At 52.8% G+C, this 23,613-nt stretch overlaps 1 protein-coding gene across 3 annotated transcripts in view; it reads right to left on the bottom strand.

The window, feature by feature from the left end:
• The window catches only part of ACVR1 (activin A receptor type 1), a 50,458-nt gene that overhangs the window by 12,085 nt on the left and 14,760 nt on the right, over positions 1-23,613 (bottom strand). The window contains exons 1-6 of one of the 3 annotated variants that reach the window (XM_071810643.1): positions 12,425-12,524; positions 8,666-8,739; positions 4,275-4,541; positions 3,756-3,973; positions 1,590-1,689; positions 279-425 (exon numbers count right to left, since the gene is read on the bottom strand). In XM_071810643.1, coding sequence (XP_071666744.1) covers positions 279-425; positions 1,590-1,689; positions 3,756-3,973; positions 4,275-4,541; positions 8,666-8,717 — 784 coding nt within the window. In that variant the 5' untranslated portion in view covers positions 8,718-8,739; positions 12,425-12,524. Of the gene's footprint in view, positions 1-278; positions 426-1,589; positions 1,690-3,755; positions 3,974-4,274; positions 4,542-8,665; positions 8,740-12,424; positions 12,525-23,613 lie in introns of those variants that run through there. The other 2 variants (XM_065840348.2, XM_071810644.1) reach the window with 2 other exon arrangements.

The following is a 23,613-nucleotide window of genomic DNA, read 5'->3' as shown; positions in this document are numbered from 1 at the left end:
ACAACCCCTCCACCGTGCGACTGCTGCTCCCTAGAACCCTTCCACAGGAAGACAGCAATTCATGGTTGTTTCGACACTTTCTCCAGCTGAGACTCAGCCTTCGGCACCTCCTGCAAGTCTCCTCCTTAAACTTTCCCTTATTTGTTGCAAACACAAGAGCCTAATCCCAAAGCCCGCAAGATACCTGGTGAAGCCGCAGTGTTCACAAGGGAACTGCTCAGTGAACTCACCTTTATGCCAGCTACACGAGGAAATGTGAGTACGGCTGCTCTGCTTACCTAAAATATTCTCATGCCGCAGCAACACAGTGTTGTACAGTTCGGTTTCCCTGAACCAGGACTTTTCATCCCTGGAAGAGAAGATCTTCACAGCAACGTTTTCTCCTTGCCACTGCCCCCTCCAGACCTCTCCATACCGGCCCTTTCCTGGGGGGAAAACACAGTAGAGTTGTCAGCTGACGATCGCACAAGCGGGACAGGAGCAGCTCTCAGGATGGAACTCGGCAGCTCTGGCCCAAATATCCCCCAGGTATCACCTGATCACCCCGCGTACACGTGTCACCCCTCCACAGCCACACAAAATGCACAATGACAACTAGGAAAAACAACCAACCAACCAGCCCACGCATATCATATTCTACAGTTTCTGATAAAGAGCAATTGCAGAGCCTCAGAGCACGTGCACTTGGATTTAAAGCGAGTGTGAACATCTGCACTACTCAGTGGACACGACAAGCCAAAAGCAAAGGACACTGGTAAAATGTGGGCCCAGATTCACTGCTTTAGTCTAGGGCCTGGTTTAACACCCTGAGGAGCTCAGACTTGCAGTGACCTGCGGGACGGTGTTAGCTCATCCAAGCTCAGCTCACTGAAGAAGCACCACAAAACATATTTAAACCAGTCTTTTTTTTTCCCTCTCATAGACAGGACAGCATCCCGGCTCAGTGTCTCTGCCCCAGGGCCTCTCTGACCCAAATGCTTCCTAAAATTACTAAATTCAATTCTAACACTATACAGGTAATACATAAATATACCAAAGAAAAAAATTAAGGCATCCTTAAAATGAACACTGAAGGCCCACAAAAAAGCCTTAAGACCCAGAAGAGTTTTAGGGGCAGACAGCGGGAGCAGCGCCTGCTGCTGCGGGCACGGATCCAGCGGCACACATCGCACTGCCCTTACACGCCACTTCAGCTCCACACCTCACCTCCGCACTACTCCTTCCTCGCTGAACAAAGCATCGCGTCACAGCGACAGCTTCAGACTGCAAACTCAGCTTGCTTTTCTAAATAAATAGTTTCTTGTGCTTACAAAGTACCCAAACAAGCCTCGTTTGTATTTTCTAACATCACCTTACTGAACAAAGCTTTAGTTTTTTGATCATAAAGCACAGATATTTGCCTTTTTCTTCTGCATAGATCTGAAAGGAATTTTTTCCCTTCACTGTCCTAAACCAAACATGTTCCGTACACCAAAGCCTGAAAAGTATCATATATTATATAAGCAACAAAGGAAAAGCAGTTGATTGGCATGGAGACCAAAGCTTCCTGTCTGCGTTTGGCACGGCACACGAACACGGTTGTCACTGACCCACGCACTCCACGAGCGTGATCTGGCGAGCCACTGTTCTCTGCACCAGGAACGGCAGCCCCGAGCCGCTGCCCGACGTGCAGGAATGGTCCAGCAGGTCCTGTGCAAAGGGAAAGCGCAGGTTTACAACCCGTGAGAAGCCCTGCTCCCCCGAACGCGCCGCGGCGCACGGCTTCACCGGGCAGGCCGGGCTGCAGCCCACCCGGACCTCAGCGGCCCCTCAACGCACCAGCTGCTCCAGTTCGGTACAGTCATTTAAAACTGAAACTAGCCTTGTTTATTTCAACAAGGTGACAGGAGTATTGCCTGTATCACCTACACTAGGTGATACTGGTACTCCAGAGAATTTTCCATAACAAGTCCTTCTTAGAAGCTTTTTATGAGTTTCTGGTGTTTTTAGTGCCTGGAAGCCAGGCTTGAAACTGTAAGCTCATAAAAAACCCGATGAGTGAGATTCTCATTGAATGTTAAATCTTATTAGCCTTTTGAAACGCTAATAGCCAGCTACCGTCATGGCTGGGTACTCTGAACTAGTTAAAGTATTACCAACTGCATTAGTGCACAGTTCTTCCGTCACAAAAGAAAATAAGATAAAAAAACCCATAAGCATAATCAACTTTCTAATATTTTTAGCAAACTGCACTACTGGGCTTTAACCAGACCTGATGAAGTCCCACTTTTCCTAATGATTTTTCAAATGAGCACTCAAGAAAAAGATAATCTAAGAATGACAGGAGGCTGCTATTTAACTTCTAGTGCAATCTGAGAGCTCGTTTTCCTTCCTGCTTGTATCAGAGGGAAAAAGAAACACAAAGAAAAAGGCTTATCTTCTGCAACTGTTAAAACAAGATTTGCAGAGGCCACGGCTCTTCCCATTCCCCGCTAGGAAGCTTAGGGTTTTAAGCATTTGCTGCACTGTAGAGACTAATCCTAAATGTAAAGTAATCTAATGGCTAACAAAGCCAGTGATTTAAAACACACAATGGATAGAATCTGGAATGTGAGAAGGCTCGCTGTTCAGATGAACGTTTGGAAACACAGAACTGGCAACGCTTTCCACAGCAGCACCCAGAGCAGAGGCCCCGCAGCCCAGCGAGCGCTGAGGACAGAGCAGCTCCCCAGAGCAGCACTTAGCGACTCCTCCGCCGGCTTTGAAACCCAAGATTGATTTATTCTCCCCAGGTTTTATCACCGTTTCCAAGTAACATTAAATGACTGGAAGTGCAAAAGGTTTGCAAACGGAATGGCAACGGGAATGGCAACGGTCTCGCACTGATAAGAGGTGAGAGCTGGTAACAGCTGCAAGTCAGGCCCAGAGACAGAACCAGCTGCACACACACCTGGCTTATGGTGACCAGACCAAACTGGCTGGTTTAAAACACTAACACAGAATCAAGCCCTGTGGGCTAATTAAAGAGAGACAAAGGCATTAAGAAAAGATTCCCCGGTGCAGTTTGTCTAAATCTGCAGCAGCAGCGGGGCAGCTGCCCCTGCAGCCCCACCGGCTCCGTCTCGGTAACGCACGGGAAAGCTGCCGGGAATGTTTCTTTTCTGGCCCCAAGTGAAAGGGTAAGATAAACAAGTCTGTAAAAAGGAAACACTGCCCCGTGTCATTTTATTTTCCAGAGAACACACAAACAAGAACGTATTTAAAAAACTGAATTCTGAGTAAGCGGTTCTCGTTTCTTAAAATTCCTACTGCACTTCTGTCAACAAAACTTCACCGATTTCTTAGAGCCCTTCTACTAAGAACACGGGAGTCAGGTTTGGAGTTTGTAAGAGTTAAAGATATCAGAATTTTCTTCTTCCACTAGCATCTGATCTTCTCCAGCCTTCCATATACCAAATCCACAGGACACTTTGCACCTTTCCTATCACTCCAGGCTGCCCAAGGACCAGGCAGACTCCCTTTTGCCGTCCAGACATCGTTTCCAGGAACAGCTGCGTGATCCTCCAGGTCAGGGGAGCTACACTTGCCAGATCTATCTTTTGGTTAAAGTCCATTTAACTATGGCTTTAGCACAGGGATGTCACCACAGAAGAGCTGACACCAGGCAGCAGCCCTGGCAGCCAGGTCTGTCCCCTGCGGACGTGGCCGTGTCTGGGGGGCCCGAGCGCTGGGAAGGGCAGAAAGCGCGCCCAGATTCCCCGCGCACGGGTACTTACTGCCAGCGTGCTGTCTCCAACGTTGGATGCAATGAGCCCCTCGATTGTGCCGTATTCTGCATCTCTAGAATTCAGCCTCTCCATGTGGTTCTTCTGTATCCTCCGGATGATCAGCACAGCTACTGCAGAAAACACGATCAGCACCGTCACGGGTGCCAGGATGACGATGACCAGCGTTTCCACGCTGTAACCTGCAGCTTCTCCTTGAAAGGTTTGGCCTGGAAGACGGCGGAAAAAAGTAAAAGGGTGGGGGGAAATAACTGTGAATTCCAAATTGTGAAAACCAGAAGCACTGACAGCAACACTGAACCTGGCAGAGACAGAGAGGCTGCTCGGAGCCAGCCGTGTGCCCTCGAGCCAGCCCCAGGCCCGGCCCTGCCCCATCGCCCACGCCGCAGCGGGAAGGGCCGTCCCGCGCCGACTGAGCCCTCGCTCCCAGCGCTGAGCCAGCCCATCCCAGCACAGCGGATGAGAGCCCAGCCTTTTCACTCTCTCGACACTCACCCCTTAAGCTCTCACCTTTAGAAGAAGGCAGCTGCGCGGTGATGTTCATGTTGCACAGGTACCCTTGGCAGCACTCCACAGCCTGGTCAGGGGACGGAGGGGTTTTGCACGTCATTTTCCCTTGTTCGTAGACTTGGAAGCAGCCTTTCTGGTAAACCTTAGCACCATCGTTAATGCTCAGGGAAGCAAAACACTGCTGGCCTTGGCACCGGTCTCCATTCCCACAGGACATGCCTTCACACACACACTCGTAGTGGACCATACTGAGCTTCAGTTCGTCATCTGTCCAAGGGGAGAGTTAGGGAGAAAACACCACTGTATGCTTAATATCTTCAGAGAGATAAAGGAATCACTAGACAACAGAATCTTCTGTTTAAGAGAATAAATACTACTTGTAGCTAGTGCTGAAGAACCGCCAAGTAGGAGCTAATGACACTAATTTAGCCGCTTCAGCAAGACAAAGATATGAGCTTGAACCATCAAAGAAATACCAGCCATATCTGCGCACCCCAAGTCATCAAGTTTTGAGAGTTCAGTGACGTTCTACACCACATCTGGCGCACACACTGCTGTGGGTACACAGCGCGGGACGGGAAAAACCCTATCGAACAGCGTGCATTTAAAACGGATCTGCTAAACCACTTCATACTTCTACGTGGAAATAGTTATTCTCAAGCATTGCAGAAATGATTTCAACCAAATCAAATGAAGGCCATTTAAATTTGCAGTGGACACAGCCGCACAGGATTTAGTGGGTTTAACGAGCTTGTTGGGGATGTTCATCTGCACCGCCTTTGAGGAGTGAGCGCGGCCCGAGGAACCACGGGCATTACAGCAAGCGAGAAGCAGCACCCGCTGTCAGCAGCTACAGCGCCTCCTTCCAACCACAGCTGCTTTGGCTGAGTAAGAGGAAGAACCTCTAAGAGAATGCAGAGAGCAGGAAACCGAACTTGTAAGCACCCTCAGCAGAGATGGCCAGCAGGCAACCACAGAGCCGCTTTCGGAATGGACGTGCCGCGAAACACGGGCACCGGCTCACACTGGTGTCTGCGGGAGAGGACACAGCTCCACGGGCTAACGGACAACACGGGAAGCTCCTCAGTGTCCTGCAAACCCCGGGTGCCGTGGCGGTGACAGCCGGGGCTGGCAGAGCACAGGCAGAGCTGCCGGGACAGCACAGGTCACCGCTCTCCATCACACACACGATAGGGTAACTTAACTCCTGTCTGCATTGTCTTTCTCAGTTGTAACACAGGAGGAATGTCCAGCCACAAATACAGCGGATGCTCCTAAAATACCAGCTGAGCTCACCCTGTGCTGGACTTCTGCGAGCCTGTCATTAGAGTCTGCCCGCAGCGGACGGAGCTGTTTTCTGCTTTGTCTTCCTTCCCTCCTCCCAGAATGAGCAAATACACAAATATAATTTTCCATTTTTGAACCACTAACGGAGTAAATTAGAGAAAGAATCCTGCAATCAGATAGCACCCAGCACATTGAGTTCAAGTGCCCGTATGCACAAACCGTCATACACGTACCAAGTAATAACTTCACAGAATCACAGAACTTTGCTAATTTTGTGGAACTTTTTTAAAAGGAAGAAAGAAAAAATATGGCAAACATTCCTATAAGGAAAGCTGCGGTCCCTCTCGTCCCACAAGAGCAGCAGCTGGGGCACAACCGGCACTGTAACACACAGGCCCTTCGTCTGGGGTGGTCGGGCTGGAACGGCAGAAGGCCCTCGAAGGCAGGGACCATGGGGACCTGTCCCGAGCCACGGTCACCACCGGCCTGGTGAAAGCACCAACTAGGAGTGCTGGCTCTAGACGAGAGCAGGAACCCAGCCGCTCTGTGTCTGAGCGCAGGGGAAGGCGCAGCGCCAGCCCTCTGGTGACAGGGACGTGCCACCCGCACCAGGAGCACGCCCGGCACCGGCCCCGGAACGGGCTAAGCGGACCAAGACGCTACCCACTACTGTGGGCAGTTTATTTCACACGACCCCTTACCAACCCTGACAGTTTCACTTCATATTTTATAAACAATTCCCAGACTATAAACATCGTTAACTGTTCGGGAAAATACCAAACAACAACTCTCCGAGGAAAGGCACACCACTTGTTTCTGGTGGCACATCTCCATTTTGAGGTGATCTCTTCAGCAAATATCAAAGTCATTTTTAAAAGCATAAAGAAGTAAAATGAAATACCATAAGGGTCTCCATTTTCTTTCTAAAGACAGCGTATCTAATCCCATTACACGTACCTTTTAAAGAAGGCTGTTAACAGCATCCAGCATCCCCCCCAGCAATGCACCCCAGAGTCACACAGCACCTCCAGCTGGAGGGGCCCCACAAGCACCATCGGGCCCAGGTCCCTGCTCCCCGCAGGTGACACGGGCACTCCTCACCGCACAGCTGAACACACCGGGCACACACACGCCAGGGAGTGCTCGGCGGGGGGACCCCGGCACCAGAGGCTCAGGATGTGGCTGCAACAAGAGCCAGCTGGCCAGGGCCGGCAGAGGTGAAGAGCGGGCCCTTTGCTCACCGAGACGCGGCTCTGTAACCCTGCAAGTTGAGGAGAGCGGTGCCAGCGGACGGATCGCTCTCCACCGCCGGCACTGGGGGCACGGGCAGCACTCACCGCACCGGTGCCGGCCGCTCCGGACACCGCACACGGGCACTGCGAGCACAAACCTGGCCCTCAGCAGAGCCGTGGCGCTATCCAAGTGCTCTGGTTCAGCCAGGATTCAGCTTCTTGGGAACCCAAGAAAAGCCTCCTTCCCCACTTACCATAGCAGATAAAGAAGGGGCACAGAGGTAAGTGCTGCAATAAACCTTTGGAATAAAAGGATTTTCCGGACACTCAGGTAGGGAAGAGCCATGTTTCTGCGCTTCAATTTCTACACAGTTTGATTTGTTCGGGTTGGGCTGCGGGGGTGCTTTCTCTCTCTTTTGTTTTTTAGAGTAATACCTAATCTCGTCATCCAAAGCGTCCTGGCAATGCAGAAATGGCCAGTCTACCCCTGAACGCCACCCAAAGATACGCGCAGACGTTCTTCACTCACCAAAAGGCAAACTCCCACCAGCCAGAGGTGCAGCACCAGGGCGTGCGGGGCGGCTGTGCCAGGGCGGCTGTGCCGGGGCGGCTGTGCCGGGGCGGCTGTGCCGGGGCGGCTGTGCCGGGGCGGCTGTGCCGGGGCGGCTGTGCCGGGGCGGGCGGCACCACTGCTCCACGGGGACACTCGCAGGCTCTGCACAGCGTGCGAGAGGAGCCCCCCACCGCCTCGCATCTCCACACGCACCTCCTGCTCCTCTGCCCCACCACTGCTCTTCGGGTCAGCATGTGAAGGGCAGGTGCTTTAGCTACAAGATTTTTAACATAAGAAGCTCCGAAAGCCGAAAAAAGAAGTTGTAGAGAAGCAGCCAGCTGCACTTCAAGAGTGGTAAGAAGGTACAGCGTGATAACTGCTACCAAGCCTTATTTCAAGATAATATTGTATCAATAACATCAGCAGTTTAATGTGTTTCCACCAACACTCATTCAACGTTTCTCCCTCTTTTGCCCCAATTTCCTGTTCACAGACATGACTGAAGTCAAGCACTAGACCTCCACATGTTTTTAATGCTCACCTTACACCATCCATTCTGACATTCCACTTAATATACTCTGCCTTTCATCATTTGCATCAACGTTTGAAAATAAATGCATTGCAGCAGAGTATTCAGAAAGGGATTTCACAGGGTAAATGCAAAAGGGCACAGATGCACCCTGATAACACTAGATACACCTCCCAAGTCACCGAAAATTTGAAGCTGAAAAAACCAAGTTACTCGCAGGAAACCTTTATTCATCATTTTTAAAAGGCTGGTTGCTAAGTAGCAAGGATGAATCTTTCAGGTCTTCTCCCACAACATCCAGAAGACCTTCAGATGAGCCACTCCTGCCTCTCCATGGCAGTGAAAGCCCCTTCTGCTCTGAGGCAAACCTGGAACACACTGCGTGTCATGAAACCTTTACGTGCACACAGCTGTGTAAACCTCTTATGAAAAAGTCACTTCCCATATTCATAAGGCCTTACTGGAGCAATCATGGAAAAGTATCAAACACCATACTACGCACTCTGAAGAGCCCTCCCTGAGAAAAAGCTTGGCTTGTAAGAATGCGACACAACTGCACCTCAGCCCACGGGCGAGAAAGACCAAGCCACGGCACGGCTCGATGGTTTGCCTTCCAATAACGTTTCCCACTTTCCCCCAGGCCCTGCAAGATCCACGCCAGTCACGCGTGCTGGGAATTTTATCCAGGGACGTGCTATGAAGCCTTTGCGCGCGATGCAGTGCGCAGCAGGGGGCCGCCGGTGCCCCCGCGGCGCTGCGCCAGCTCCCCCGCGGCACCGTGCACACTCACCTTGCCAGCTCGGGGACGGCAGCGCCAGCAGCAGCAGCACCAGGAGAACCATCGCTCCGTGCACCAGGGCAGAGCTGCGGGGAGAGGAGACACGTGAGAGCGGGGACCCCTTCACCCTCCTCCTCACCCGGAGCCTCCCGGCGCCCGCCCTCGGCAACCCCGCATCCATTCCCTCACAGCCAGCACAGCCACCAAGGCTGATGGGTCTCCTCTGGACTGTGGTTTGTTTCCCAAGTCATGTCTTCATTTATAACATTCCTAATTTACTGCAATTCCTTTTGTATTTTTTTTAGAGCGACAGAAACTCCACGTGCAACCACGGTGCATGTACAGAAGCACGACAGCAGGAAAACATGAACCCTTTCAGTACCCAGGAGGCATGGAAAAGACAAGATACGTTCTTTCAACCAGCTACTAGAACGTTAAATTGGGAATGGAAAAGAAGGTTTGCAAAATTGTGTATTATTTGGACTTTGAGGGGAAACAGAAGAGATCTCAGCCACAATACCTAAATAACTGTATTTAACCAGCAGAAACCATTGCTAGATGTATCTAAGGGAGACACCACTCTTGGAAGAGTAATTCTGCAGTTTAAGTTGCTTTTCAAAGGGTTTTCAAAGGGTTTTCCTTTCAATGGCCCAGCTTCATTCCCCTGCACCTGAAGACAGGTAACTACACCCGATGGGGCAGCTACACCCGATGGGGCAGCTACACCCGATGGGGGCAAAAGCAGCGCTGAGCGGGGTGTGCAAAGCAAAGCCGCTCTCCTTCAGCACGGCCCTGAGCCACCACCATTCTTCTGATGTGTGAGCATTTGTCTTCATTTTTCAGATTAAATTCTAGCGAAGCAGATGAAACTTGAAAATAAATTGGATATTGCCATTTTTCCTTCAGATATCTTCTGTTGCTGCCTTTTGAAATCATTAGCAGGCTGCTTAAGTGCTTGGTGATGAAAGCCAAGCCATTTACTTCTATATTTATTTCCTGACGTGGATTTGTTTTGCAGAACAAGAAACATTTCAGTAATTGCTTCATCATCAGTTAAAATGATCCCGAATTTCTGAATCCAAGCATTCAAAGTTTCCACCCTTGCAGAAAGGACGAGGCAGCACTTGCCACTGAACGTCCAGGAGGGAAGCTCTCCCGTTCAAACATCCATACACCAAATAACTTTGCATTCCTCATTCTTGAGACACATCAATGCATTCTTAATACTTAATCCAACAATTAACCTCCAACAGCTACGCTGCAAACACGACGACATATCCATCTCAGGAGGGCTGAGCAATCCCACGGGGAAGTTGAGAGCAGCAGAAAGCTGTGCCAGGGAGCAGCGAGCTGCTCAAGGCTCCCGCGGGCTCAGAGGGGCCCGTGTCCCAACGGGGGCGGCTGCAGGGCGCGAGACGCATCCCAGGCCACCCCGTGCTCCTGGGGCTCACGGAAAACGGGCTTGGCGAGGGGGGTCCCCTCCCCACCACGGCCCCAGCCTGCAGCGAGCGGGGCTCAGTTCTGCCAGAGCAGCTCCAGCGCAGGAAACACGAGCTGCCTGGAGACAGGAGTCAGAGACGCAGGAAGCAAACAGCAGCACGGAAACCTGGACACTCGGTAAGTTGCATGTGCCTCTTGGTTTTCTTTTCAAACAGTTTATTTCCATTTCTTAAAAAGAATATATATACATATCTACACAAGCCTCTACCCTGTTTTCCTCAGAGGGAGGAGGAAGGAAACGCAAACTGCACCCCCTGAAGAGCAAACACCATCTCATAGGAGCTGGCCCGCGGTGCCGACTTCCATCTCGAGAAGGGGAGTGTAACACACCCGGGGTGCTAAACCAGCTCCTCATCCTCCGATTCCACACGTCCCGGCTCCCCAGCCCGCGTCTGCTCCTCGGGGTGAAGCCAGCACGGCTTGAGACAGACAGCGGCTCAGCCACAAGCACCAGGATTCCTACCAGTCCTCCCCAAAGGGACCAAACCAGGAAAAAAGCCACAAAACCATTACAATAGTCATTCTTGATGCTGGATCCTCGCCAACACGGCTCAGGGATGACTTCACTGAGTAACGCACTGGAAAGCACACCAGATTTGTCTGTTAAAGGCATCTAAGTGCCTAACGCTGGAACGCTGGCGTCCCTCCCGCGCTGCCAGCCGCCGTGACGCAGCAGGGACGGGGCGCTGGGCCAGGGCTGCTCCCCCGCTCTCGCTCCCCGGCTCCATGGGCCACAGCAGCTCGTGCAGGGCCGACAGAGAGGCCTGAGCACCCACATTCATTCTGCCTTAGCGAGAAACCGGTTGTGCAAGCCTCTTTGGAAAGGTTACATTTATGAATGGGCTTCTGCTATCATAAACGTGACCAACAACAGAAATCAGACTGCTAACAGATTTTATGCATTTCGCAGCACGCACTGTCCTCCCAAAGAAAAAAGTCAAACCCTAAGAACTGAAACCCTGCTTCTGTGAAACTTGTTTCTGCACACATTCGCTTTCCCCAAAGCCTCAAAGCATACCCTGTCTGCTTTCGCTGAGAAGCGCTGTATGTACTTACAACAACCTATGAAACCCATCCCGTGTGTGCTTATCGGCAACTAAAGCGCTGTGCCGTGTGTGCGCAGGCTGGGAACAGCTCCCGGGGCTTTGGCACGCTGCGCACAGCCCGGTTACACCACCTCACCTGGCTCTGCGGGGCGGGGTGACAGAGCCTCCCACCGCTGAAAATACTGATTTTCCTCTAAAAATTATTTGAGAGCAAGCGCATCTACTGTAAAAATTAAAAATGATAAATGACACTCTTCGCTGTATTAAAAGCATGTCAAGTGCTTAATCCCTGTTCCGGGACGAGGGGACGTTGCAGGTGGGACCGGCGGGGCCTGCGCTGCCCAGACAGCTGAACGGCAGCGGGTGACCGTCCCTGGCGGTGGCCGTGCCGCTGCAATCAGTGGTAAAAACCAGCGCGGAGAGCAGGGAGCTGGCAAGGCAGCCCCTGCCAGGGTCCCAGCGCCACCGCCCGCGGCTGCATAGCGGGGCTCCGTGTCACAGCCTCCGTGTTCCACCGCGCGCTGCGACGAGAAGGCACAAAACCCGCACGCGAGGCTGCAGCCAGGCCTCTCCTCTGCTTCGCTTCCGCGTCACCCAGCTGCAAACTGCAAACGCACCAGGGGATGAGCTTAAGAGTCCTGTTTCTGTTGCTTTAGAAAAAGTTTCTTTCTTAAAAATGCGATTAATAATACACACACATAGGAACCACAACCTGGTTCCAGTGACACCAGTAAGCATGCCTCTTCCACTTACTACCTGTTGAAAGAGAAAAGAAATGTAACATTTTATTAAAGAATGTTTTGTTCTTCTCATTAACTCCATAGCAAGTTGCTATAGATTCAGAGATCCACAAGAGATCCAGTTACTACCTGGTGTTTTATTTCACGAGAACTTTTTCCAAAAGGGAGGACTGGTATCTAACCCAGACAGAGAAAGAGGAACTAGGGAGCAACCAGCGAATGATGCACAGAATTCATTTTCCTTTCTGGACGAATGAGTCTTGACTCCTGCTTGCGGTTGGCGGCGCCCAGCGGGAGGGCGCTCACTGCACACACCGGCTCCACAGCCGCGCTGGACGCCGTGTGGCGGAGCTGGAGCCGCCTTACGGGGCTGTGCACTTTTAACTTTTTCCTACAAAGCATCTTGTTAGAAAACCCAAAACTTGCAACAGGTCACAATGGAAAAGTCTCATTTAAAGTGGCAGCTAACAAATTTCCAAACAAACCTGTTGCGAGGTGTAGACAACAATGTGAACCTACAACAGCTCCAGAGCAGGCTGCTATCTGCCCTGAGGCCAGCGCTGGATTCCAGCTGTGTTCAGAGGCCTAAAGGAACAATGGCACACAAAATACTTGGTTAGGATACCCAACTTAACGCACAGATACACAGCTAATTGTTCTAGATAAAAGAGTTGTCAGAATTCTTACAGTTTGTATTCATAAAGTCCCAACACTTTAAAGAATCTACCCTGAAAACCCCAATACCTTTTCCACTTCCACAGCAAATATAAACTGCTTTCTCTTTTCTTCCTAAGAAAACCATTTGTCTCCTGCCAAATCATTCAGTACACGGGGCAGGGGAGACCTCGGACCCACGGCTGGGACTGCCGGGATCGGCTGGGACTGCCGGGATCGCTGCTGCGAGGAGCCCCGGGGGCCAGAAGGAGCGGGAGTTAACAGGACACCAAACCCCAGACACCAGCACAGGCTGCTGGCAAACAGCGTCCGGTCTCCAACGCCACCACCCGCCACAGGGCAAAGGCCACGCCAGACAGAGCAAGTCCAATTAGTGAAGAAACTTCAGATTACATTTCATCTTGATACGACACAGCCATGGGAACCCGAGCCATTAGAGGAGTCCAGCCCTTCCTGATGAGATCAGAAGCACCCCTGCTATCGCTGACAGTCCGCCTGGCAACCCGCCAACAGCCCGAGGGCTGCGCATACTTTGCATGTACCTCACCGGATTTGTATCAAAAGAAAACATCCATAATGCTGGATTGTAATTGTACCGTCCACAATGGCCACACACAAGCTAAATTCATCAACAGCTGCGTCTTGAGAAGGAAAGATGTGTGCCTAAAAGCAATAATTCACAGCTTGCCTTTTTTTTTTTCTCAATTGAAACCCTCACAAAGTACCAAGCTCGGAGCAGCACACACACACAGGCGCTCCTGGTGTCAGAGACAGCAGCCTCGAGCTTTCCTTCCCTAAGGTCTAAACCTCACTGACAGAATACAGCAAGATGGAAGCCGGTCACAAACTCCCCTTGGCACCCGGGTGCGAGCGCACGAGGCGCACGCACAGCACACACAGCAGTGCGCGGCACGAGGCACACACAGCACACACAGCATGAGGCACACACGGCACACACAGCAGTGCACGGCACGAGGCACACACAGCACGAGGCACACACAGCACACGCAGCAGTGCACGGCACAAGGCACACACGGCACACACAGCAGTGCACGGTACGAGGCACAACCAGCACACACAGCAGTGCGCGGCACGAGGCACACACAGCACACACAGCACGAGGCACACACAGCACACACAGCACGAGGCACAGACAGTACACGCAGCAGTGCACGGCATGAGGCACACACAGCACACGCAGCAGCGCATGGCACAAGGCACACAGTACACACAGTGGTGCGCGGCACGAGGCGCACACAGCACACGCAGCGGTGCGCGGCACGAGGCGCACACAGCACACGCAGCGGTGCGCGGTACAAGGCATACATGCAGGGTTGAGCAGCACAAGGCACACACACAGGGGTGCGCGGCACGAGGCACACACGCAGGGGTGCGCGGCACGAGGCACACACGCAGGGGTGCGCGGCACGAGGCACACACGCAGGGGTGCGCGGCACGAGGCACACACGCAGGGGTGCGCGGCACGAGGCACACACGCAGGGGTGCGCGGCACGAGGCACACACGCAGGGGTGCGCGGCACGAGGCACACACGCAGGGGTGCGCGGCACGAGGCACACACGCAGGGGTGCGCGGCACGAGGCATACACGCAGGGGTGCGCGGCACGAGGCACACACGCAGGGGTGCGCGGCACGAGGCACACACGCAGGGGTGCGCGGCACGAGGCACACACGCAGGGGTGCGCGGCACGAGGCACACACGCAGGGGTGCGCGGCACGAGGCACACACGCAGGGGTGCGCGGCACGAGGCACACACGCAGGGGTGCGTGGCAGCGGCAGAAAACGTGGCAGAGACTGCTGCCCGAGGCTGAGTGCCCCAGCTGCGAATCACCCAGACCAGACCTGTGTTCTCCTGTGCTCCTCATGCACAAAGCAAAATCACACCACGCTGAATGGAAACAAAACCACCAGTAGGAAAACAACCCATACAACGTAAAGTGTCATCAAAGTTACCACTCCGGAGATTAATAGCTCCGAATATGCTCGTGAAGAGCTGCTTCCTAGGTGCTTAAAAGAAAGAGGTAAAAAGCATGAGCGTCACTCCCAGCGGTGAAATCCTGCTCAGTCTCCTGGGATATGCAAGTAAGAATCCGTGTACTGACCATGCTGTCACCCAAAGGCTCCGGCTGGCACAGCAGCTGCAGGAATGGTAGAGCAAGCGACAGTACACGAGTAACGTTCGGTGGCGGGCTGGGGGACAGACACGTGGTGACACGGGGGGACAACACAACCACTTACCCAAGAGAAAAAATCCTACCTAGGCAGAGCAGGGGACCAGCACCCGCTCCTTCCTGAGCAGGACGGGGACGGCGAGGGACACGCCAGGGCGGGGGACACGCAGACATGGGGGATGGTGGGGGACACGCAGAGGCGGGGGACGGCAGGGGATATGCCGAGGCGGGGGACGGCGGGGCACACGCAGACACAGCCTCTCCACTAACAGAGGGACACAGCGCTCGCTGGTGCTGGAGCAGGGGTGGCCCTGGGGACAGGCAGAGCAGCTGAAGGCCCAGACGCAGAGGGACACAGGACAGACCAAGTAATGCAGGTCCCCAGCGTGCAGGGACTCCGCAGCCCGGCGTGTGCCGCAGAACTCCTCTGCAGGCAGCAGAGTGCAGAAGTGGCGCGTCCTGAGACTGGCCCAGCGTACAAGCTAGGCTTGTGTGTAGGTGTCGCATCAATAGGTGTGTCTTGAGCAACCTGCCGCTGGATGGCTTACTCACACGATGAGGTAAGCACAGACACTTTCAAATTGATCTGAAAACCCAAATACGTACTGCAACTTCCTGGTGCCTTTGAAGCCACATGCGTATCTTTCTGTATCGTTTACTGCCTTGCAGGGTAAATAAACGCGCGAGGAGGCGGCGGTCACAGACGAACACTGCACCACGGAGCACCTTTCCTCCGCAGAGCCGGCACACAGCGGCGTCCCTTCAAATGCCCATTCACTGAGTTACTGCGTGCGGTTCACTGAGAGGGTCATCGCTGGGAGCCTGCAAGGCCGGTGTGCGATTCCCGGTGTGCAAAGACCCAGCTACACGTGGTTTCATTTATTCGGGTAAGTTAACGGACCGCATTCGCGAGCAGTTTCATGAACAGTCGAGCAGGCAGTAGCTTCGTCTCACAACTCCTGTGCCTGAGGCATCGAGGAGGTATCTGTTCAATAGACTGTCAGATACACATGAACTACTGTGGCTTCTCATGTATTTCACACATAAACAAAGATGTTATTTTATTATGCTACATACATTTTATTGCTACACAGGTACTATCGCACGGTGCACAGACAGCTCCTACCAGCAGAGAACACTGCACTCTGTAACATGAGAAAGGCTCCCTTGCGCAGCTGCAACATGACATCTCTTGGACATTTTCCCTGTTAGAAACAACCCCAGGTACCACTCACCTGGCCAAGGCCATTCCAGGTGCCCACACAGAGTGGGGACAGTTGCCTTTAACATCTGTTGATTTAATTTGTGCTGGGGCCTGGGGCATAAGAGCCAAAGCAGCCTTTGAGATGCTGCTGCAAGACACGGTACTTCTTCCCCTAGAACTGCTCTCAGAAGCTCCTGCTGTCCCATCTCAGCACCGAGCTTCCAGAAGACACAAACTCCCTCTAATCTAAACGGAACACCTGGATCTATCCGCCAGCTGTGAATAAGACCCAAACACAAATATTTTCAACTGACAAATTATCAGAAATTGCCTGTAAAAGCTGTTTCTGTGTTCTCCAGGAGAAGGAACCACACAGACCCAAAACGCACACAGTAACAGCTACTTCCCTTCAGCTTGGCCAGAGCCACCTCTCCGAGCCTTGGCCTGCTTTCAGCCAGCTGCCAATGCTTCGTTTGCTAAAGATTTTATCTGCGCACTATGTGATGAAGGAGAACACACTTTCACAGCATACAGGAATTCCAAAATCACCCATCCAACCCTGTTTATATCATACCCTGGGCAGTCTGTCTTGACGGGTGATGGAAACAAGAAGTATGGGCAGAAACACTGAGCTTAATTCATATCTGCACAGAAAGGGCACACGGTCTGACCCAGGATCAGTCAGGCTGTATTGGGGATGGCCTGACAAGTTTGGCCCAATCTAAGACACAGCCGTGCCCAAACCGGCTGTTGGGCTGTGTCCTCCGCTCCTCAAAAAAGTTGTGGGGTTTTCTTTCTGTCTTCCCCCTTTTTTATTTAGACAGATTTTAAATACCGATTTCTTTGCCCTGGGTTGGTTCCGTGGTGTGGTTTGTGTTTTCCTGGAGAAGGCAGGGTCTGTGATATGACGTGACCAGCATTCACAGACCATCTCTCACGCTGGCAGCCCTGCAGACAGACCAAAGTGTAGACAAGCTCCGCCAAACAGGTGATTCAGCGGTGTCTCACTGCAGCCTAGTTCTGTGTTTTCACATACGCAGGGACCCCAGGAGGTGCTAATGGATTTATTTGCAGGCTTTGGTGCTCTCAGGGGAGGGCCCTGTGCAGGGTCTCCCCACCAGGACCCTCTTTTGCACAGCAGTGATCCCAGCAGGATTTTGCCTGCCTGGGGAAATCTGAACCTCTACAATTATTTTCACGGGGTCGTTACCGCTTACATCCCTTAGCCCAAGCATCATAACCATAATGTAACTCACGGTATTTTGATAAGAGTTAGCTTAAAAAAAAAAATCAATCATTTTTTTAATCCATGTCATTGCATTGGCAGAATAATATAACTGCAGCATGACACAGCAAACAACACAGCCCTTGGTTAAAATAAAGCCACCCAACCTGCCAGGGTGAGCAGCGCAGCAGAGCGAGATGCACGGGGATCTTTGCCAAGGGACACACGCGTCCCCAGGCGATGGCGAGGGGCGCAGAGGGGCGCAGAGGGGCGCAGAGGGGCGCAGAGGGGCTCAGGCAGAGCCGGGCTTTACCCCACGGGCTCATCGCCCGCCCGCTGCGCTGGGCTCAGAATAGCGTTCCTCAGCAGCAACGGGTGGCTACAGAGCAGCAAAGGCGAAGGCACACGAAAAAGTCAGGTGTTCATTTCACGCGCCACTTGAAGCTCCACTGCTCCCAGACACCAGCGAGCCAAAGGAAGCCAATCACAAATTAACAAAATATTTTTAGAACAAATCAGACTGAGAGCAGAAGTTCCTAACAGCCCACAGGCACGTGTCGCTGAACAGCCTTTCATCTCGTCAGATTCTTTCATTAACTATTACTTTGGAGTCCAAAAAGCTGAATGCAATTAGCAACCCAGAAAAGAAGGAAACACCCTGCTGCACAAGAAAGCAAAATTCTTCATGGGTTATATTACACCACCACAGGATTTTAACAATATTGTTCTACAATTTGGTCTTGCCTGTTCGGACAGGCCAGAGCTGCATTACTGTGTTCTTACTATAAAGTTCAGGCAGGCCCAGGTTCCATTACAGGCACAGTGGTCCACCGTGCTTCAAAGCCACGCCGCAGCGGGAGGCGTGCGGCCCGGGACTGCCCAGGGCTCTTCCCAGCCCCTGCACCTCCTGCTGCTGGCGCTGAGCGCGTTGGGCACCGCCGCGCAGGGAACAGAGCCCCATCAAACCTGGAGACGGAACACCGCAGGCCAGCCCTCGCTAAAACAAATGGAACTCAACGCCAAGTGTAAGGAGATTCTAAGGTAAAGAACAATTGGGGTTTTCCTCCATCCCAGCACTCTCCCCTGAGCACACCAGGCCCGGTTGCTAACAGAGCCCTCCAGAGCCCTCTTTCCAAGCCACTCTGCCCCGGCATTCCTCAGCTGCTGTTTCAGCTGTGTTTATCAGGATCTTCCAAGCAAACATCTGTGTCCCTCCTGGTGACGGAATTACCCTCACAGTCACAACTGACGGCCAGCATTGCCATATTACGCAAGCCTCGGTCCAGTAACTGGGCATCCTGTCATCTCTCCCCACGTCAAATTTACTCTAAATATCTACAATCCCGACACTTCTTTCCAGAGCTGTTGTAAGTATTCCCTTTCCACCTATTTACCTGTAAGCTTTCAAACTCACGCATCTCACGTGGTTTTGCCAAACCCAACTGCCCTTGTCTATTTCAGAAAACCATTCCATACATTCACCCAGACTTCTGTTTTAATAGCTACTACAGACGCCAAATGCAATCCAATTATATTTCACAGCTAACTTACCGCGGCTGACCCAGCACATCCTCCTAGCTGCAAACTGCAAAAGCGGAGCAGGATGCGAGCCAGAAGTCTCTCAGCAGACAAGCCCAGCTTTGGATCTCTGGCTGAGGGACTGCCCAAGAGCAACCCATCCACCATCACGCAGAAACAAAGCCATGCTTCTCTTGATTAAAGCGAGCCTGTGATACGCATCCAACTGGCAATTCCTGAGAGCAGGCATCTCCAGAGAGGATCCAGCCACACTGTTAACAGAACAGAGTGCAGACACGGCCAGCACAACCTTCACCAGCTGCTTCTGACAAGGAAGCACCCACATGTGCTCTGGGTCAACGGCCACGCTCACGAACGGGAAGCGATGGAGTAGGAGACCGTCCGGAACAAAGACAAGACAGCGCTGGTTCAGAGGTGACACACCACTTTCCTTCAGTGTCAGGAACTATCTGGTATAAAGCCTTTTCCTCCGAGATGCATGCATGAGTTCAAGGAGTGAATATATTTCCCACAAGTAAGCTTTTATGGAAACTGTTCCTACAAAAGGGGCCGAGAGCACTGTCAGAGGCGCAAGGAACTGAGTTGTGCATGCCCTGGATAGTTATTGCCATTAACCAGCTGGTACAGATGATAATGCCGATGAAGGGCTCTAGCCTTCAGTATGAGAAGGTTTCCACGTCCTTATTGCTACTCAGTGGAAACAAAACCAGGTTGGTCGGCAAGGCACGTCCACAGGAACCTGTTGGGTTTTCACCTATGTCCTGGTCACAAAACACTCTCCTAGTTTCATGCTGCAAAACTTTCCACTCAAAGAAAACCAGCAACAAGAAGCAAGCTCAGGTTGTCAGCAGCATGGCCCCAGTTCAGAGCGCTCTGCAGTGAGCAGGAACACGGCTGTAGAGATAAAGCAGTGGCTGCCATGTCTGCCCGGGAGTGTCCAACTAGGCCAGGAATCATCTTCACTTCAGCTGGACTAGACACTAAGGAAACCACAACAAAATGGACTGAGGCAAACAAAATTATTCTCAGCAAACAGGCCAGACCAGGCATGAAAACATCTGGGCTTGGCTTGACGCATGAAGCACATGAGCAAGACGGCCCAGCGCTGCCCGCGGGCAGCCGAGCGAGGAATGCAGAGGGCTCAGAGGCAGGCAGCAGGACTCTCCTACACCCAGATTTGCCTTCTGTACCTCCTCCAGCAAACATGTGCGACAGCCCACTTGTTCTGCAGCTTTTCCTTAGGACTGCTAGGGATGGCGTTCCCGGGGCACCAGGCAATGCCCGCACAGCCGCAGCGGGTCAGCCAGGTGCTCCGGGCACCTGCTCCCACCTCTGCGCCAAAACCGAGGCACGAAGGGCCAGACCATGGCAATCCTAGCCTACGGTAACACGTATGGCCAACTGGCCAGGACTGTACATGCTCCAAGCTTTTCTTACTCTGTTACAGCCACACGCTCCAGTTTCCTCCCACCCACCCAAAACACGCAGTCAAACCCTTGTTTCAATAAATTACACAAATCGTGATGCGGACAAGCAGCAAATAGACAAGATCTGAGACATCAGAAGTGCTGTAACAGCCCGGCTCCTCTGTAACTTAGATATCTAAGTCAGCACTACTAACTCTTAGCTTTATGGTATTAAACCAGGCAAGTGAATGGAGCATTCTTACAGAGCTGCTGGGTGAGGACAAGCACACCCCCCGGGAGGGACAGGCGACAGCAGCCCGCTGCCCAGAACCTGCTATTCTGTAGACTCAACAACAGGGACTAAAACGTAAGGAGGATATAAACAGAACTACAGTGATAATTTTAAAATAAACTGCTCATACACTTTAGAAATAGGCATGAACAGGTCAGAAAGAAACACAGGACACAGCATATTTATGGATTTAATATAACATAACATGGAAAATGGATATACTATCATACACAAAACCTATAGACTAGTACAGGAAATGGCATTCCTGGCCACCATATATCCACCAAACGCACATTTCAGCAGCTTTACTGTACTTCAGGGTGGATTTAGCCTGGTCCCTTTACTGAAAGTTGCCCAAAGTCGTCCAGAAGAGCCACGCTGGCTGAGCCCTTTCCGCCTGCGCTCCAGGACGCGGCACACCGGCTGCGCACCGACTGCACACCGGCTGCGCACCGACTGCGCACCGGCTGCGCACCGACTGCGCACCGGCTGCGCACCGACTGCGCCCAGCCCTGCACGCACTCACCACACCGCAACGCGCACTCAGCGGAGCTCATGGGGCCCAGCTCCAGAACCAGCGTGGTGCTCGGGGACAGAGCTCCGGGGCAGCGGAGAGCCAGAGAGCACATCTGGCGCCGTCCCCGCACCCAGCTCTGCTCCCCATGCCAGCCCCGGCACCGGGAGCACAGCACCACGGGGCACGTGGGGCAGGAGAGGGGGCTGAGCACCAGCTCCTGGCTGAAGCAGGGCCGACTTGCACACCCAGGCAGACCCCTGCTAGCGCCATCAGCCGGCGCGGGGTCTGACCCCGGCCGCGGCAGCTGTCTGCGCCGGCAGCTGTCACCCACCAGTGCCGGCTCGGGGCGCGCTTCCAGAGACGACCGCACTGCTTTATTGGCTACTTAGGCAGCGCAGGCACCAGTAATGGAGTTTTTATCTCTCTGTTTCCTGTCAGTACAGACCCAGCCAGTCTGACTCTGTTAACATTAAGAATGCTTATTTTTCCCCCATTCACTATCTCCAAGCCAAAACAACATCTGGATCTCCAGCTTGCCATACAAAGAGAGACAGATTAAAACTGGAAAAAGCGACACAGCAGCTTCCAGAGCTCAAACGCTGCTGCTTTTATCCAAGGTTCCCACACGCACCTTCCAAAACAGCTCTACCGGGAGAAGAACCCAGTCTCTCGTACAGGCTCCCACACACAAAGTAGAGCCCTATTCACTTCAAAATAACCTCAAAAAGCATTATCAGAAAAACAACAGGAACAAAACTGATACGAAGGTTTAGAGTAAGAATTTACCATAGCTCTTTAAACAAAACAGAGGTGACATGCCAGTGACCTAGAAAAGGAAATCAAATAAAGAAATATTACTGGCGTGCGTTACTTGATAAAGTAATGGAAAAAAACCTGGCGCCATTTCAGCACACAGAAACGTCCCCCTTTAACAGACAGCTGTCTCCAGTGTCATTTAAGTACGCTTTTTGCTTAGATCATGTGCAATGAATCATGAAAATCAATACAGAGAAAAAACATCAAACCACGCTGCAGACATGCACAGAAATCGAGCGTGTACCAACAAGCACCAGCCTCTTCTGGAGAAAGACGTGCCAAATAAACACAGACTAGTTTTCCCAACAACATTTACTTAACTCTTAGTAGTTAATTAACAGAAGTCATGACTACTGGTTATTTTCTAACCAGCCATCCCACTGGAGTTCTGAACCTCAGGCTCGCCACCCCAGAAACGCTCTCCCACCCCTGCGCTGCCTTCCCGCTGGAGGCCACGGCGAGCCCCGGCACATCGGCACACGCACGCCTTCCACCCGGCCCGCGGGCCCGGGCACGGTGCTGCCTGTGACCCCGGCCCTGGTCAGTGCAGCCCCAGCTCTCCTGCAGTGCCCCCGGCCCTGGTCAGTGCTGCCCCAGCTCTCCTGCAGTGCCCCCGGCCCTGGTCAGTGCTGCCCCCAGCCCTGGTCAGTGCTGCCCCAGCTCTCCCGCAGTGCCCCCGGGCCCTGGTCAGTGCTGCCCCAGCTCTCCTGCAGTGCCCCCAGCCCTGGTCAGTGCTGCCCCAGCTCTCCTGCAGTGCCCCCAGCCCTGGTCAGTGCTGCCCCAGCTCTCCTGCAGTGCCCCCAGCCCTGGTCAGTGCTGCCCCAGCTCTCCTGCAGTGCCCCCGTCCCCACAGCCGCGCTACCGTGCCGAGCAAAACGCTGCCAGAGGAGGAGTCTTCACTTTTCCCACGCACAGGGCCCCTGCACAAACTATCCCGTCCGCAGTCCTGGGCCGCAGGAAGCTGCCTTGCTGCTGAAGTGCCGCCAAACGCGGTGTTTTTTCAGCTGGCAATCACGTAAAACAAATTAGAATGAGCAAAGTGGAATAAAGTGTATGTTTTCAGGAACAAACAAAACATATGTCCCAGGTTTTCTACATCCAACAGCAGAGTTTTAACATAACACAGAGTGGAAACCAATTAAAATAGTTCCCGCTGACCAGAATCCATCATGTTGCAAGTGGAGGGACAGAGTGCCAAGCAGTACCCTGTATAGTCCTCCTAACAAAGCCTCATAGCAGTGACCATCGGCTTCAACTGGACATCTCGTGCCAGCTCCAGGGAAGCAACAACAGCGTACGCTCCAATGGTAATGTGCCGCTGAATATACACAAAAACCCCTACGCGACACTTTAGAAATGACTACTCTTTCAGTAGATTTCTGCTCTGCACGCAGCTGCCGCCTGTTCCCAAGGCATCCACTGACCTATTAGCTATTTCCTTTTTGAAAAGAAGGATTAACCAAAAGCAATAGTACTCAGCAGCACTGACACCTCACCAGCTTCCCCGCAGACCCAGCTCGGCTATCAGCAGCTCGGTGCCACCACCCCATGGGCCTCAGCACAGGGCCCTGGCACCCCATGTACCCCCAAGTACAGGGCCTTGGCACCTCATGGGCCCCCCCCACAGAGCCCTGGCAGCCCATGTACCCCCAGTACAGGGCCTTGGCACCTCATGGGCCCCCCCCACAGAGCCCTGGCACCCAGTGTCCCCCCAGCACAGGGCCCTGGCATCCCGTGTCCCCCCAGCACAGGGCCCTGGCACCCAGTGCCCTGTCACCCCATGCATCCCCAGCACAGGGTCCTGTCACC

This window comes from Patagioenas fasciata, chromosome 7 (assembly GCF_037038585.1).
Source record: "Patagioenas fasciata isolate bPatFas1 chromosome 7, bPatFas1.hap1, whole genome shotgun sequence".
Lineage (NCBI taxonomy): Eukaryota > Metazoa > Chordata > Aves > Columbiformes > Columbidae > Patagioenas > Patagioenas fasciata.
The sequence above is the reverse complement of the archived record's forward strand: the minus strand, read 5'-3'. Positions and strand labels throughout refer to the sequence as shown.